The sequence below is a fragment of the Lepus europaeus genome, chromosome 12 (genome assembly GCF_033115175.1).
Source record: "Lepus europaeus isolate LE1 chromosome 12, mLepTim1.pri, whole genome shotgun sequence".
Taxonomy (NCBI): Eukaryota; Metazoa; Chordata; class Mammalia; order Lagomorpha; family Leporidae; genus Lepus; species Lepus europaeus.
This window is the reverse complement of record NC_084838.1, coordinates 97,045,943-97,060,971: the sequence shown is the minus strand read 5'-3', so window position 1 is coordinate 97,060,971 and position 15,029 is coordinate 97,045,943. Positions and strand designations below refer to the sequence as shown.

The 15,029-nt window shown below is 44.4% G+C and overlaps 1 protein-coding gene across 1 annotated transcript in view; it reads right to left on the bottom strand.

Moving 5' to 3' along the window:
* Nucleotides 1–15,029, bottom strand: part of LOC133771075 (A disintegrin and metalloproteinase with thrombospondin motifs 16-like) — a 62,826-nt gene that overhangs the window by 19,408 nt on the left and 28,389 nt on the right. Inside the window, exons 4-6 of the mRNA XM_062206798.1 lie at nt 7,088–7,171; nt 4,891–5,050; nt 3,226–3,331 (exon numbers count right to left, since the gene is read on the bottom strand). Coding sequence (XP_062062782.1) covers nt 3,226–3,331; nt 4,891–5,050; nt 7,088–7,171 — 350 coding nt within the window. The remainder of the gene's footprint in view (nt 1–3,225; nt 3,332–4,890; nt 5,051–7,087; nt 7,172–15,029) is intronic.

The following is a 15,029-nucleotide window of genomic DNA, read 5'->3' as shown; positions in this document are numbered from 1 at the left end:
GGGGGCCCAGGCTTACGACAGCTCAGTCATGAGTTGGTGGGCGGCGGACATCACTCTCAAACACTGGAACTGGCACGTAGTATCCCCGGGGAAGTATGGTTCAGCCAAGTGGTGTGATAGGACTAACCAGTAGTGACACAGACTCTGCTTCTTTCAGGAAGACCTCCCTGATGGTCACTTTGTGGTCCCCTGTAGTGCCGACAGCCTCGTTCCTCCATCTCTTACAGAGCATGGCTGTTCTACTTTTCCTGTTAGACGTGTGAAGGCCATGGGTCCCTGTACACCTTATACATCCTACTCAGTGCCTGCTGGCAGGATACAAATTCTACCCAGCAAAGGGGTTGGTAAATTTAGGGAAGGACAAGAGACAGACTGATGGATCATGAATATTTCCAAGCACGGTCAATGTGTTAATAGTGGCATGATGGTCTTCAGTATTTAAGCCTATTTTATATAACAGGAATGTTCGGCTCAAATATCTCATGCGCCATGTTCACAATGCTTTACTGGTATTACAGAGGTGAAACCTACAGAGGAGCTCGTCAGATGACAACCCCTGCACAGAGGCACGTGCTGACACTGCTACACTGCCTCTGGAATCTGGGACTCAGGGCCCTCCCCATAAGGCGACAAGTCTTCCCCTAGAACGGGGGCTTTTCAAAGGATTCATACTCAGAGGATATGCTCTCCAAAAGCTGCTTCAGTGCCAACTCTTCACCACCTGCATCTGGCAGACTGCATGCCAAGTGTCACATGATGTCACACACCCAGGGGACTAGCCCCATGCTACCAACTTCATGCCAACCCAGACTCAACTCCATGCACTAAAGGAGAACACACACTTCAGTTCTGTTCCAGCCTCTCCTCCTCTCTTTTCCTACTCAAATCCAGACACCATTCTTCACAATTTCTATTTTTAGGTCAGATTCCTCAGCGTAAGTTACAAGACATTTTGAGATGAAAACCATTAAACTTAGAAGGAACTGGATGAGCATCAGTGGAGTTCTGTATAGACATGGAAAAGTTTCCATCCCAAATCATGGTCTTGATGTAAACAGAACAGAAGAAATAAATTCACCTTTGAAATAGTTTCATGTCTTCAAAATAAAAGTCCTAAAGATGCAAAATTACTTTTACATTTTTAAAGTACAGAACTCAAACACTTGACTCTGCTTGGGACTCATTGCCAAAGGTAAGTAAAGGCACACAGTCTATGAGCTGACACCTGACCCATCCGCTGATTCTACAACTCTTTCTGTAAGAAATACTCTTTACTGAATGAATGAACTGAATAAATGTGTTTGTCTTCAATTCACCTAAATTCTTGAGTTTTATTTCTGAGTCTTATGTGTCACAGATTTTCCTATGCCAAGCAGTTGTCATCGCTAACGACCTGCTTGAAATACTCACTTTTCAGTTGTTCACTTGCCCACTCCCTGGCTCGCTCCCTCTTCGCATCCCATTCAAGCTCATTTGCTGAATACTCACCACAGTCTCCCTAAGTCAGGGAAGCCAACATAAGCAATTGTCCTGGATGGTGTCTCCTGTTGGAGCTACAAGCAGGATAGCTTGGCAAATTTTGCAAAAAGGGCTCCACAAACAGTAGGCATTGCTATCATCATTGCCATTGCGAGAACTACTACCACTGTCGTTATCACACATGCTGGCATTTTATGCATGGCAAAAGCACGCACAGTCACGGGGATGTGTGAGACGGGGGTCATCAGGAGATACTGTCAGCAGGCAGCCATCACCAAGGCCTGTGATGCCAAGGAGGACAGTCTGAGGGGACCCCAGTCACCCTTGCAGCCCACTGTGAACTGAAATGTCATCTGGTGGTTCAGGTCTTGACTCCTCGCTTTCCCCCACACGACCACTGATAAATCGGGGCTCCCAGTTCTCGGTGTCATGCACAGGGCCAGAGCTCAGGCAGGCTTTGATCACTCCTGGAGGCCAAGCCTACGAGCAGTGAGGCCGCTTTCATCCCTCCACACAGCTCCTTGCCTTCCCCCACCTGCGTTCCCTCTTTCAAGTAAAACCACTTTTTTTTTTTTCTTATTTGGAGGAAATTCTTTTTCCATCTAGACCCAGTCTGAGTGAGGGAAGAAAACATTAATAATTGACTTCTAAGAAAAATAAATGTAAACGCTCACATTTGTTGACTTCAGTTAAGCTCACCACCTGCAACGACTGGAGCTGCCAATGCCTGTATCTCAACTGTTTATCAAACGCTGACTTGCTCAGCCCCTGGTGACTGAGATATTTCTTGCCTTGATTGTTTAATTAAATTCAGGTATGGTTCAGAGGACAGAAAAGCCCCATGTCGTTAGAATAATGAGAGTTTTTGAAGTTTTAACTCTAGCAGACTATTAAAAACACAATCATGTTTTAACTGAAAGCTTCATAAAGTGCAGTTGTAATTTTCTAAGTAATGAAATAGTCAATCATTACCTGTAATGATAAAGGGATCAGGAATGGGATATACAGATTCGTTTTCAGGTCATCAGTTCACAAAGCCAAAGCCTGCATAGTCCCAGTGGGACTCCATTCAGCACAGGCACACATGTGGACGCACACACACACATGTGGACGCACACACACATGTGGATGCACACACACACGGACACACATACACACGTGGATGCACACACATGTGGACGCACACACATGGACACACACATGTGGACACACACACGTGGACGTGCACAAACATGGACGCACCCACATGTGGATGCACACACACGTGGACGCACACACACATGTGGACGCACACACACGTGGATGCACACACACGTGGACGCACACACACATGTGGACACACACACACGTGGACGCACACACACGTGGATGCACACACACATGGACGCACACACACACTCATTCTTTGCACAGGTGCAGATGACAGGAGTCTGTGACCTCAGCCCATTTTTCAATAAAAGATGGAGAAGCTGTTTTGAAAACCACAAATCACAATCACTGCTTTTGTTTTTCCCTTTGGAAAAAAAAATCAGGTTGGAAGTAAAAAGCCATAGAAAAATGATCATTCCTGATTGTACTTTTTCTAGGAGGAATGCCTACACGGCAGCATTTCATGACTCTCGGTGACAAGTTTGTTCAATATAAATGAACCCCCTCTACAGACTTGACTGGGTGAGTCAACATCTCTATGGCAGTCGCCCCACACAAGAAGGCCCCGGGCCCCATCCTCTACAAAGATGCACTTACTTGTGTCCAGACTCGTGGGCGATGGTGAAAGCCAGTCCAAGACCTGTATCTTCATTGATGGTACAGCTGCGATATTTACTACACATTCCACTTATGGGTGCGAATCCTATTAGGCATAAAGACCAAAAGGGCATACAGCAGTGTTGATGTAATGAAATAGAGGGAATTGCACACTTAGTTTCTTTCCTAGAGCGAGATCTGGTTTTCATCCTGATTTGGGGAAATATGAATGGGTAATCTTTTGGACAGTCATATAAAGGATACTTGATAACGTGACAGGAGGGCATCTATTTCCAGGAACCAAACGATTCTGCCCCAGGGAAAGCAATGCACGGTTCTATGTGATGTTCCTGGTACAGGACATGACTGGTGTGAAAGAGAAGACAGGAGTACTGCAGATGGAGGAGAATTCCCTCCTTTTCCTGTATGTGTCTATGTTCTCAAAACCCAAATGAAAAGTACTGTAGAAATGGCTGTGTTGGGAGAGCCCTCCCCCCCGAGGTCACTCCCAGGTTCACAGCCATTGCTTAATGGCTGTGTTGGGAGACCCCCAAGATCATGACCAGATTCAGTGCCTCATATTTGTCACTATGATCATCTGTCAGACCCACCGCCATGATTTAGTAGAGAAAAGGGACCCAGAGAAAACTCAGCAAAGGGCAAAGGCACACAGGGAGACATCCAGGCAGAACTAGGCACAAACTTCCAGGAACCTTCTTCCAGCGACGTAGCACAAGATGTGCCAAATTCCCCTGCTCTAAGTTGTGACAATGAGGATAAAATGTTGGTCTCTTAGAGACCCCGTGTCCAGGGTTTTTACTGGAGGATGACCATGGCCCCTGTTGCCCAACACATATCGAAACTCCAGCCTCCCAGAAGGAAAACAGGTGATAAGCTTAAACTTCACTATTTGCACAGATGGTTTAGCACATCAGCCACTTTTCTCAGGTTGTGTGGAAGGAACCATCTGAGAACCTAAATTCTCAGAGGCCAGCTTTGCCTTCAGGGCTTTCCAGAGACAAGGAGCCAGGCTACTATGTTAACTCTGTTCTGGACAGTAGGACTGACCTCCACTAAACAGGGTCCTATCTGAAAGTTCTCATAATAAGAATCTCCCTCCATAAGAACTTGCAAAGAAATACAAAGTTAGGGAAAAAAAGTCCAGTTGAGTCCTGGTTAGTACCAGAATGTTCTCCATTGACCACCTGAAAAAAAAGTCATTGTTGTCCCTCAGATATGCACAGCTCTTCAACATGTTAAAAAAGTGCTAGGATTGATATTTACAGGGAGATGAGAAAATGGGAAATAGGATATAATGTTATACTATTTCTACACATATTCATGCTTGTACTATCTCTGCCAAAGAGACACACTTAAACCTGTTTAATCCATTCTCACAAATGATAGAAGAAATGGAGGAAATAAATTATTTCCATGTTCGATGAGATACGAACTCTTGAATGTGTTTGAAACTTTTCCTTGTGCAATATCACCGTTGATGAACAAAAGTATACTATCATGTTTACAGTTCACGCAGGGGTATGAGTCTATTCTTTATGATTTTGCAACATCAGCTACTGTTTGTGACTAAGAACAACAGATAAAATGCCCCCACCCAAGGTCACACCCCACACGCAGCCCTCAGAACTCCCCAAAGGCTCCTACCCAAAGTGTCGCAGGGCTCGTTCTTCCAGGAACATATGTCCAAGCCAGTCAGCAGGATGGCATGGTCATGGCGAGTCCCGTCTTTCCCCATCAATCCAGACTGCCACTGGCAGAAGCTGCTTAAGGTGTGGTCGGCATGATGACTTATCACCAGTCCTGGCTATGCACGAGACCACGCCCCCACGGCAACAGAATGAAAGCATGTTACGATGCATTGTCCTAAAAGCAACTGCCATTAACTTGAACTTCGAATATATACCTGGATCTGAAAGCACGTAAGCTAACATAAGGGTGTATTACGTAAAGCCTCTACAGAGTACATGTAGACACTGACATACCTTTTCTAGCTATACACATATACACTTTGGATGTGCCTGGCTGACCCCAACTGAATGGTTAGTGACTCAAGGTAACTCATGTACATGATGTGTTTTCATTCAAAGTCTTTGAAAAACACTTAACAAAACTATATAAAGCAACAGAATGGTTTATAAGTGGCTTTGCACACAAGAACACACCTAGACATGTTCATTGCAGAAGTAAATTGCACATGTGGACTTTGCAATCAATGGTTGTCTCAACATTTATTGTTCAGTGTTAAATGAAGTAAGTTTCCTTCAAAGGTGACATGTTTACAAGTCAATTTGTAAATCTTTGTTTCTAGAAAATAAATGCTAACTAGGAGACTACATGGAAATGGTGATCTTCACCCTGAGCAACAAGAAGGTTCAGAGTGCAGAACATCAGAACCCCGCGGAACCGAAGGACGTGGGGGTGTGGCAGAACGTCCATCAGAAAGGGCCGCACTGTGGTATCTGAGCCTTGTTGACAGGACTGCTCAGTTTGTCTACAGCTGGTCAGAGAAAGCGAGGTGAAATCATAGCTCCCTTTCAGGACCTCATTTTACTGAAAGCGCTCACTGCCGGTGTGTCTAGTTAGATGTTTTGTCTCTCCCCGATCAAGATTTCTACTTCAGTGTTTACTCTGCTATTCCAGAGAGTCAAACATACCTAAGCTAAAGGCTCCTCTTAAACATGAAGGCATGCCTTACATTCTTTAGCTGGGATCTCCAGGAAAACTGCATTAATTAAAGTTAACACAGGTGTACGATCAAACGGTAACCTCGCTTATTCTTTGCAGCTTGGATGAATTCCAAGGTGAAAACGTTTTAATACAAAGAATAATTAACCTGTCACCTGACATGTCCTGCTCGTGAGGCACCCCCCACCCCAACCACACACTCACACAAAAGACAGCTGAGTGCGTAGCTTCCTTGACCAGTGGGGCGAGAAAGGGCCCTGCCCACACACACCACCCCTGCGTGCAGAAAGAGCAGCATCCCACAACTGTCACGTCTGTGTTCTCATGCGAGATGGCACGTGTCGTCTACAAATGTTTGTTTTATAATTGAGGAAACTGTGGCTAACAAGATGCTCAGACGAAGTCAGCAAGGGTAAAAGTGAACACTGGCTTCCAACCAGAGTCCGCTGTCCACTCTCCAAGCCAAGCTAGTGGTCAGCCTGGCACAGCACAGGAGGGAGCACCTTTCACAACTGAGATGCTCCTGTCCTCCTGCCATGAACGGCCCATACTCATCCTCCCTGTGCACTGAGGTCCACTTCGCCCCTGCAGGAAGTCTGTCATGGAGGCAGAGGAGAGTTTTCACCCCCTGCTACCAAGATCCAGCATTGTGGCACTGTTTGGGTCTTTGGCTGCAGTGAGAGAGGTATGACCAACATTCCAGAATCTACATAAAAATAAAAACCTGAGAGTGAAGGTGGAGAGGGCCAGTGCCACCAGCCTGAAGAACAGGAGGGGACAGAACAGCAATGCAAGGCCAACAAACGCCTTCCAGCCACAGACACATCTTCCGGCAACAGGTACCCTCCGCCCAGTGGACTGAAGACACACTTTGTATGTAGGATTCCTAGTGTGTTTCCCACCCACAGGGGTAAGGCAGCTCTTCCGTTCTGATTTCCTCCTAACCCAATTAAAAGACTACTCCTTACTATCCCTGGTAAAAACATAAAATACTTTTAAAAACTGAAAGGAAACTCATAGCATGAGACACAAAACATTGAGTCATTTTTGTCTCCCCAAAGAAAATCAAGAGCAAACATATTAAAGGGGAAAAGTGCAAAACTGTACATTTATTTTTCTGGGGGAAATAAAACTACTGGTTTCCAAGATGGAATACCTGTTCATCCTCTAGGAGAATCAGACCTACAATTGCAATGTTGATGTTTCCTCCTATTGTACCATCCTTGAATAAAGCCGACACCTGAAAAAGACAGGATACCCACATCAGCCTGGTACAGGACAACATTTTCCTGCTCACTGGTGAGGCCCGGAGTCCTACTGCTAAGGCCGAACCCCTTGTTCTTCAGTGATGCAGAGTGGAGTTTTCCTGTATTGCTGCATGAACAGGTATAGACAGGCCTAACCACCAAGGCAGAACCCATGTATCCGGGGCAGGGAAATAAATGTTGCCTTTGTAGGCTGATGGGATCCACTCTCATCCTCAAACAGTCAACCTCTGGTTGAGAGGTGTCCTTGCTGGAACACATGGGGAATTCTGTGGGTTTTTAGTCCTAGATATGACTACATAAACTGAGCATGCCCCGAGCCCCCTGGCAAGGAATCCCAGAAGCGCAAGAGGAATTTTTGGGATAAGACTGAGAGGATGCAAGAAGGAGAAGGGGAAAATGTGGTCAGAAGGTGATGAAGAAAGACTCAAAATGGGAGGTAGAGTTATAGGTAGAGAGAGAGAGAGAGAGAGAGAGAGAGAGAGAGAGAGAGAGAGAAAGGTCTTCCTTCCATTGGTTCACTCCCCAAATGCCTGCTATGGCCAGCGCGCTGTGCCGATCCAAAGCCAGGACCAGGTGCTTCTTCCTGGTCTCCCAAGTGGGTGCAGGGAGACTTGGGCCATCCTCCACTGCCCTCCTGGGCCACAGCAGAGAGCTGGACTGGAAGAGGAGCAACCAGACTAGAACCCAGCACCCATATGGGATGCTGGCACTGCAGGCGGAGGATTAACCAAGTGAGCCACGGCACTGGCCCCTAAGCGAATCTTAAAATATGAATAAAATGAGATACTTTTTGGAAAAGTATAACTTTACAAAATTAAAGCAGAAGAAAGCATGAGTGAATTGACATAAGTAACCAGGAAGGTCTTTCTAAGTAAGATATGGAAGAAAATAGGAAATCAATGGCTTTATAAAGCCACCAAAAATGTCTGTGCAGTGTAACACACTAAGAAAAAAAAACTACATTAAAAATATCTTGAGGGGCAAAATTGAATGATTACACTTTTACCTTTTAGAGTAAAAGCTTTTTAAAGCTGGAAACATGGCTGCTGCTAAATACGAGGACAAACAGGCAGAAGTGCAAACGGCCCACACTCAAGGCATGGCACTGCACCACAGGCACCACCACTCTAACAGCACAAGTCAGTTCTAGGAACTCAGCCTTTGGGACCCTTGCTAAATACTTCTTGTCAGCACACCTTCCATAATCACAAATATAGCATTGCTTATAATGTATATAGCCAATAATATATATAATATACAGCAAATACAGCATTGCTTATAATAAAAAAACACAATCGACACAAAAAATTAAAACAAGAAGCAATTTGAATATGTATAATGGCCTCAGGGGAATTTTTTTCAAGTACAGTTGTATAATTAGAGCAGAAAATCATTAGAAGTTGGCCAGTTTGAATCCATGGTAATCACAGTCAAGATTATATTATTATTATTTGGTCCCTGAGGCTGTAGCGCACATTTCTATATACAATAAACTTCTCTCTCGGTGATTCCTGGAAGTAGCACTGGTATTCTCCTTTTGAAGGATTCAGAAATAGAGACATAGGCTGATGAGCTCAGATTTTCAAGGTCACGTGGCCAGGAAATATTGTGTACAGACTGAACAAAATCAGAATAACCATAATACCTATTAAGTTTAAGATGTTTAATAAAGGTTTCTGAAGGTACTGATTTTTTAAGTCCACAGTAGAGTGTGCAGTGTGATCCCTAGTATGTTCATTCTAAAAACTGTACATCAACCCTTAAAGAATTTTCCAGGAGGACTGACAAGAAATTATTGGATTTTCTTCAGGGTGAGAACATCAAGTAGGAGGGGTGTGAAAGGGGAATTCCACTTCAGTTTTATAGCTTTCTGCATGGTTCAAGCTTTACAAGTCTTATAAAAAGAACTTTTAAAAAAAGTTTTCAAAGCACCCATCCTTTAAAACAAATGTCAATGGCATTGCTGGGGTGCAGGATTAAAGGTGAACTTTTAAAGAAACCTAGGAATGTTATTAAATGTTGCCCCAATGATATCTTACGGGTATAACAGATGGGGAAAGGATACCCGAGGATCACTAGGACTCCAGCCATCACTGCTATTATTGTGCCAAGTTTCTTCAAAGCCATTGTGTTAACTTGGTACACTGAGTTAGGGCCTTGTTAAGTCCTGTGAGATGCTGACACAGGATGCTTGCCCCAATTTGCCTCTGATTTTGGAAACCTGAGTCTGATTCTCTGTGGGGACTTGAAGGGGAGACTTCCCAGGATTCAATGCGTGTATGTGTGATGAAGTCCTGGGCTGTCAGGAGTGAGCCTGGGTCTTTGCCCACTGTGAGAGGATCCGTCTAGAGACGCAAGTCTGAGACCCGGGCAAAAAGCAAACCCAACTCCATGGGAAAGCAGTGTTGGGAAGGTAATCAGAAAAGAAAGGAGGCAGGCTGGTCACCCATTTGCAGAGGAAGCACTGGCCACTGGTTCTCCCTGCCTGGGGGAGGAGGCAGGAGAAGGTAAACTATCAGAGAAGCCATCAGCACGGTTGGGGGTAGACCTCCTGCGGCTGGAACACCACCAGCAAGCAGAAGGCAGAACCTTGGAATGTAAGCGCTGGGTGGAGGTGGAGGGGGCATAGAAGGAGCCTTTCGTGACCTCCTACACCTACCAACTACAGGAGGACGCAAGGATACATCACAGTTTATAGTTCCACCAGGGAACAGCCAGTCGGGAATTGAATAATGGCTAAATCCTTCCAGCATCTTAACTAACCCAGAGCAGCATAAGCCATTGTCAATGTGTTTAACCTTGTGTACTAGCCAAATAGCTTCTTTTCAGACTACTTAAGGTAACTACTTTACATATTAAACTAAAGTAGAAAATGAAACAAATTCATTTTGTTTTTTAAAAATACTTTTCTGATAGGCAAACAATCCTTGCTTTTCCAAGCACCTCTTAAAAGACCATCAGCCCCTTAAAAATCTGGAATAAATGGTCTTCAGCATGGCTCCTGCCATCACAGTGGACTCAGGGAAGGCCAAATGATTCAGCCTCCACAGCACTTTTCATCCAGCTGTGGGACTTGGGATGGTTTGCTGAGCCTTTCTTTTTTTCAAATTTTAAAACTTTATTAATATAAACAGAACAAATATCATGTATTTCATAGATATGATTCCAAGAATACAACGATACCCTCCTGGCTCTCGCTCCTACTTCCTGCTTTTCTTTTAATTTTCTGCAACATACGTTCAATCCACTTCATAATCACAGGTCAAAGCTGCTCTACATGAAGCGTTCTACCACTAGACAGCAGAAAGACCACTGTTCCATTTGGTCATCTAGAAGTGGATACAAGGACAGCTGCTTGCCATCAGCTTGTAAGACTTAACAGTAACATATTTAAAACACGTGACATATAGTGAACATACGTGACGTATAGTGAACATGCTAAGTCGATGAAACAAAGAATATGAAATACGATTCTTCACCCCTGATGCTCTGATTTCCTTCTGATGATTTATGGGGTCCCTGGGAGTTTTTCACTTTATAATCCAGGCTCTCCCGCAGCCATGGCGCTGGCACACCCACACCACCACCGCTCCAAACACAGCTTTGATTCTGGCCTGCTGCTTTCCTTCACTTTTCTGGCTTCAGCCCTTAAAACACTTGTGTTCTATGACAGCTGTTCCCGATTCAAAGCAACTCCTGCTTTCCCCAGGTTCAGGCTGCATTCCGGGTGGCAGAACTCTGGGGAGGCGTGAGGCTCATTCAGAAGGCAGGGCTGCAAGATTTTTGGAATCTCACTGACAAAGATGTCAGGCATTTTCTTTATTACATTAATAAGTTAGCCTGAGTTGTAATAACACTCTGTACTTAAATTATCCCACATTTCCCTAGATATCTAGAATAAGACTGGTATTTTGATATCCTTCGGTAAGCAATGCTAGTAAATGATTAAAATGCAGTACTTCTAGAAGATTAAAAATGCAGCAAGGTTACTGTTAACTTGTTGCATGTTTGCCCACTTATTTAAAAGACTAGGTGAATCACAGACGATTACTATTTTCTTATCAAAGCGTTTCTTTACATAATCAAGAATAGGTAGTTGTAAACTCATGAACCGTCCAGAGCACACCTGCCACAGCCCACAGTGATTTCAGAATGCATCGATTGTTGGTCAGGCGTTAGGAAAGCCAGCAAGTGGGCCCAGCATTGTGGCGCCAGCATCACGAGGAGTGCTGGTTCCTGTCCCTGCTGCTCCACTTCTGACCCAGCTCTCTGCTGATGGTCCGGGAAGGCAGTGGAAGACGGCCCAGGTGCTGGGGGCTCCTGCCAGCCACCAGAAAACTGGGATGAAGTTCCTGGCTGCTGGCTTCGCACTGGACCAGCACTGGCTGTTGTAGCCATCTGCAGTGTGAACCTGCAGTTAGAAGTGTGCTCTTTCTCTTTCTAACTCTTTCAAAATAAATAAATAAATCTTAAAAAAAAAAAAAAGACAAGCCAGCGTCCTCCAGCCCCCACATGGAGCTCTCTTGGACCACATTTCTCATGGCTGATTCTGCACATCACTTTGCATAAGGAAACTCTCATTGCTTTGGTATGACAGCGTTCTAGTGACCTAGCTCCAAGCTGGTCTCCGGTGCAGATACCATGCACCCTGGCCATCACAAACTCCATGAGGAAGGGACTGGGCTCATTATTCTATCACGCATTATAATTCCCAAAGGATTTCATTTCTATTGCCTTTTATCTTTTCTCCTAAAGTGTGACTTGTTTTGTGAATAAGCTACTAATTCTAGGTCTTTTTAGTTGTATTTAAGAAACACAAGGCAATTTCAACTTTTATCAAAGATAAACTCTCTTACTAGACTCTGCTTCTATTTTCCCAAGTCTCAAACATGGACCTGGTGGAAGGGTCAGTTCATTCTGTACCATGTCTACCTGGAAACACACCAAGTCTTGCTGGATAATTATATGAATATGTGATATTTTGAAAATCAAAATTCAGCTAAAGTCTGCCAAGAAGCTAAATGAACCAAAAGGCTCCCTCTTTATTCACAGGATTCTGTCACTAATTCTTTTGCTCTTCAGTACCCCTGGCTAGGATTGAGGGCTTTCTCAGCCCTCTTCCTTCAAGGACAATGGTCACAGGAATCCCTCATCCCTTTAAACCCATTAAATCCAGGCTTCTTAACTCAGTCATTTGTTCAGAGTTAAAGGTGGTTCCTGGCACTTTTCAATTGCTTACCTGTAGGTTCAAAAGACTAACATTTGGTCACTTAACAGTTTGACAAAGTTTCTGGTTGACATTGGATCTTGTTGGTTATAACATTATTCATGTCATCATACTCTACCCAGGACGCTGTCACAGACCCCGGTTCCTACGGCAGTGATTCAAGGTCACATCTATGGCACCTAGACACCTGCTGCAGGTACATCGGAAGAAGAAAGGAAAAGGCCAAATCAGGGCTGGGCAGAGGCAGGACTGTGGAGGCGTCAGCTGTAGGCTGACGGCATTGTAGATGTACAAGGGCACGTCTCCTAGGAAGACTCACTGGGCCCTTCCCCAGTGGACGAACTCCAACAAATTGAATCGCTTTGTTGAACTCTATCTGGAGTTGTAAGCTGGGCAGTGTCTGACTTGGGTGCCAAGCCAACTACTTGCTCTCCTGGCACCTACCCTCAAAGGATGGCCAGTGTGTCTCTTCCTGTGACTGCACAGCTGTGCACACCGGAGTCATTGGCTAATCTGCCGAGTGATGAGTATCATGCAGTAGAAAGGCTGGCAGCAGCAGACACGTGGTTTAAGGTACAATGTAGGAATGCACCGTGATTCTTCCTGGCCATTCCTGACAGTCACTGATGCGATTCAAGCTCGCTCCTGAGTGTGCACAGTCCGTGTCCACTGTCAGAAGCTGCGCTTCTTTTTGTACTTTCTTAATGACTCGTCGCTGCAGCTTCAAGGACAACCAAGTGTGAACATCTACCTTTCAGGCCTTGTGCTTAAATGTGGGGAGTTTCCATATTTTTAGTATTTAATATTAAGTTAATTCACTTGGATATTAAATTACCACGATTCCTTGCACTACTGTAAAATCTAAGATTCGTGATAGCTCATAGGATGAGAAAGATGAAACAGACATTTGTGACCTCCAGTATCATCCCTGGCTGAAGAGAAATCTAGGGTAAAAGGTAACTCTGTAGGGAAAATGCTTCTCACCCCTTCTTACCGTTTCTTCAGTGCGGCAGGACCCAGGAGCATGGCATTCTCTGCCCATCAACCATTTCTCTCCAGGGAGTTTGATCTGTGAGTTTGGGATCAGAGCTGCACATGCATAATACAGCCATTTTCACCCAAAGACAGCCTGCAACCTCAGTGGATGTTGGCAGACTGACCAAGCACCAGCTGGGCAGCTCCAGGTGCCCTGCTTCCAGTGAGCAGCTGCCCCAGCACAGTCACTGTGAGAGGTGCATAGGTCTAAATTTGGGGCCGAATTTTAGGAAATCCACTTACCAGACAGAGCAAATGCCTCACTTTTGGGGGGAAATGACTGTATTGGTAATGTACAGAATAAACAGGTCTACCATTTGAGTTACTCTTTTTGAGTTCATACTTTTCAGTTCATTCAGAATGCAAGAAGGAAAAAGGAAATATTCATTGGCTTCTTCAAATCCCAACATACACTCTAATGTAGTTTATTGATAGTATACTTATGAATACTCTAAATACCTAAATGCATGCAAAAATAGCGGTTACTCTGGCTGGGACACCACCCATGTGCTAAGTGTTTTCATCTACTTACTATCTGTATCCTAATGACAAACCCATAAAGTGAGAAACAGTGTGCCCATTTAAAGGAAAGTAATACTAAATTCAGAAATGTGCCCAACATTGCAGACACAGAAAGTGGAATAGCCAATATTAAATTTCAGGATGATGGCTCCAATGTCATGCCCTTCATCCTGCCTCTTTCTCACCATCTTTGGAGTTACTCTTCCGGGGTCCAGTGTGGCACCTACAGAACTCAGTGCTGAAGGCTTAGACGACAGAACTGACAGTGGAATGAGACAGAAAAAGACAGACTGAAGTGACAAAGCACATGGAGAAGCAAAGCAACAGAGGAAGCAAAGGTAAAAACTTCAGCTCAGAATTCTAGGAAATCAGAATTCCAACAGGATATCAGAAGTGTGGCAGTGGGAGAGACAAAGTGCTCACCACTGGCCTCCTGTGAGGTCAAGGGAAGGTCAGGTGGAGGCAGACAACCGCGAGTGGGGACACACGCTCCCTCAGGAGTTGATTCAGATAAATTATGTATTAAAATAGTTTTGAAAAATACATTTTCTCTAAGAATTATCAAATGGTGTCACACTCATAACTTCTCTAAAGAAGTTGCCTACACTTGGTTTAGAATCGACAGCATATAAAGAGCTCAGGTGTTCTGGGCAGAGACATTACTACAGAGCTTCTTCTAGGTCCTTCTTCTGGGCATTTTACAAAACTGGAGAGGCTAACCCTGAAATCAGTGCAACGTGCATATTTTATCAAGACCACTGTTGTCTGCTATGCTGAAACAAGCAATGTTGCAGCAGCAATATAGTTATTAATACAGCTTCTTTTTATTAAACTATAATCATTGCCAGAAATTATATTTCATACGTACTGATGTGTCAGTCCTTGTTACAGACATATGAGAAGTTTCAGGAACTTATGGCTAGAGTCACACAATCCACCCCAGTTCACAAGGCAGGAAGTGACTGTGCTATAAATAAAACCCCAAAACCATTTGACTCTAATGCGCTGGTGGTAACCAGGCTGAAGCTACACTGAGTAGCCTTGGA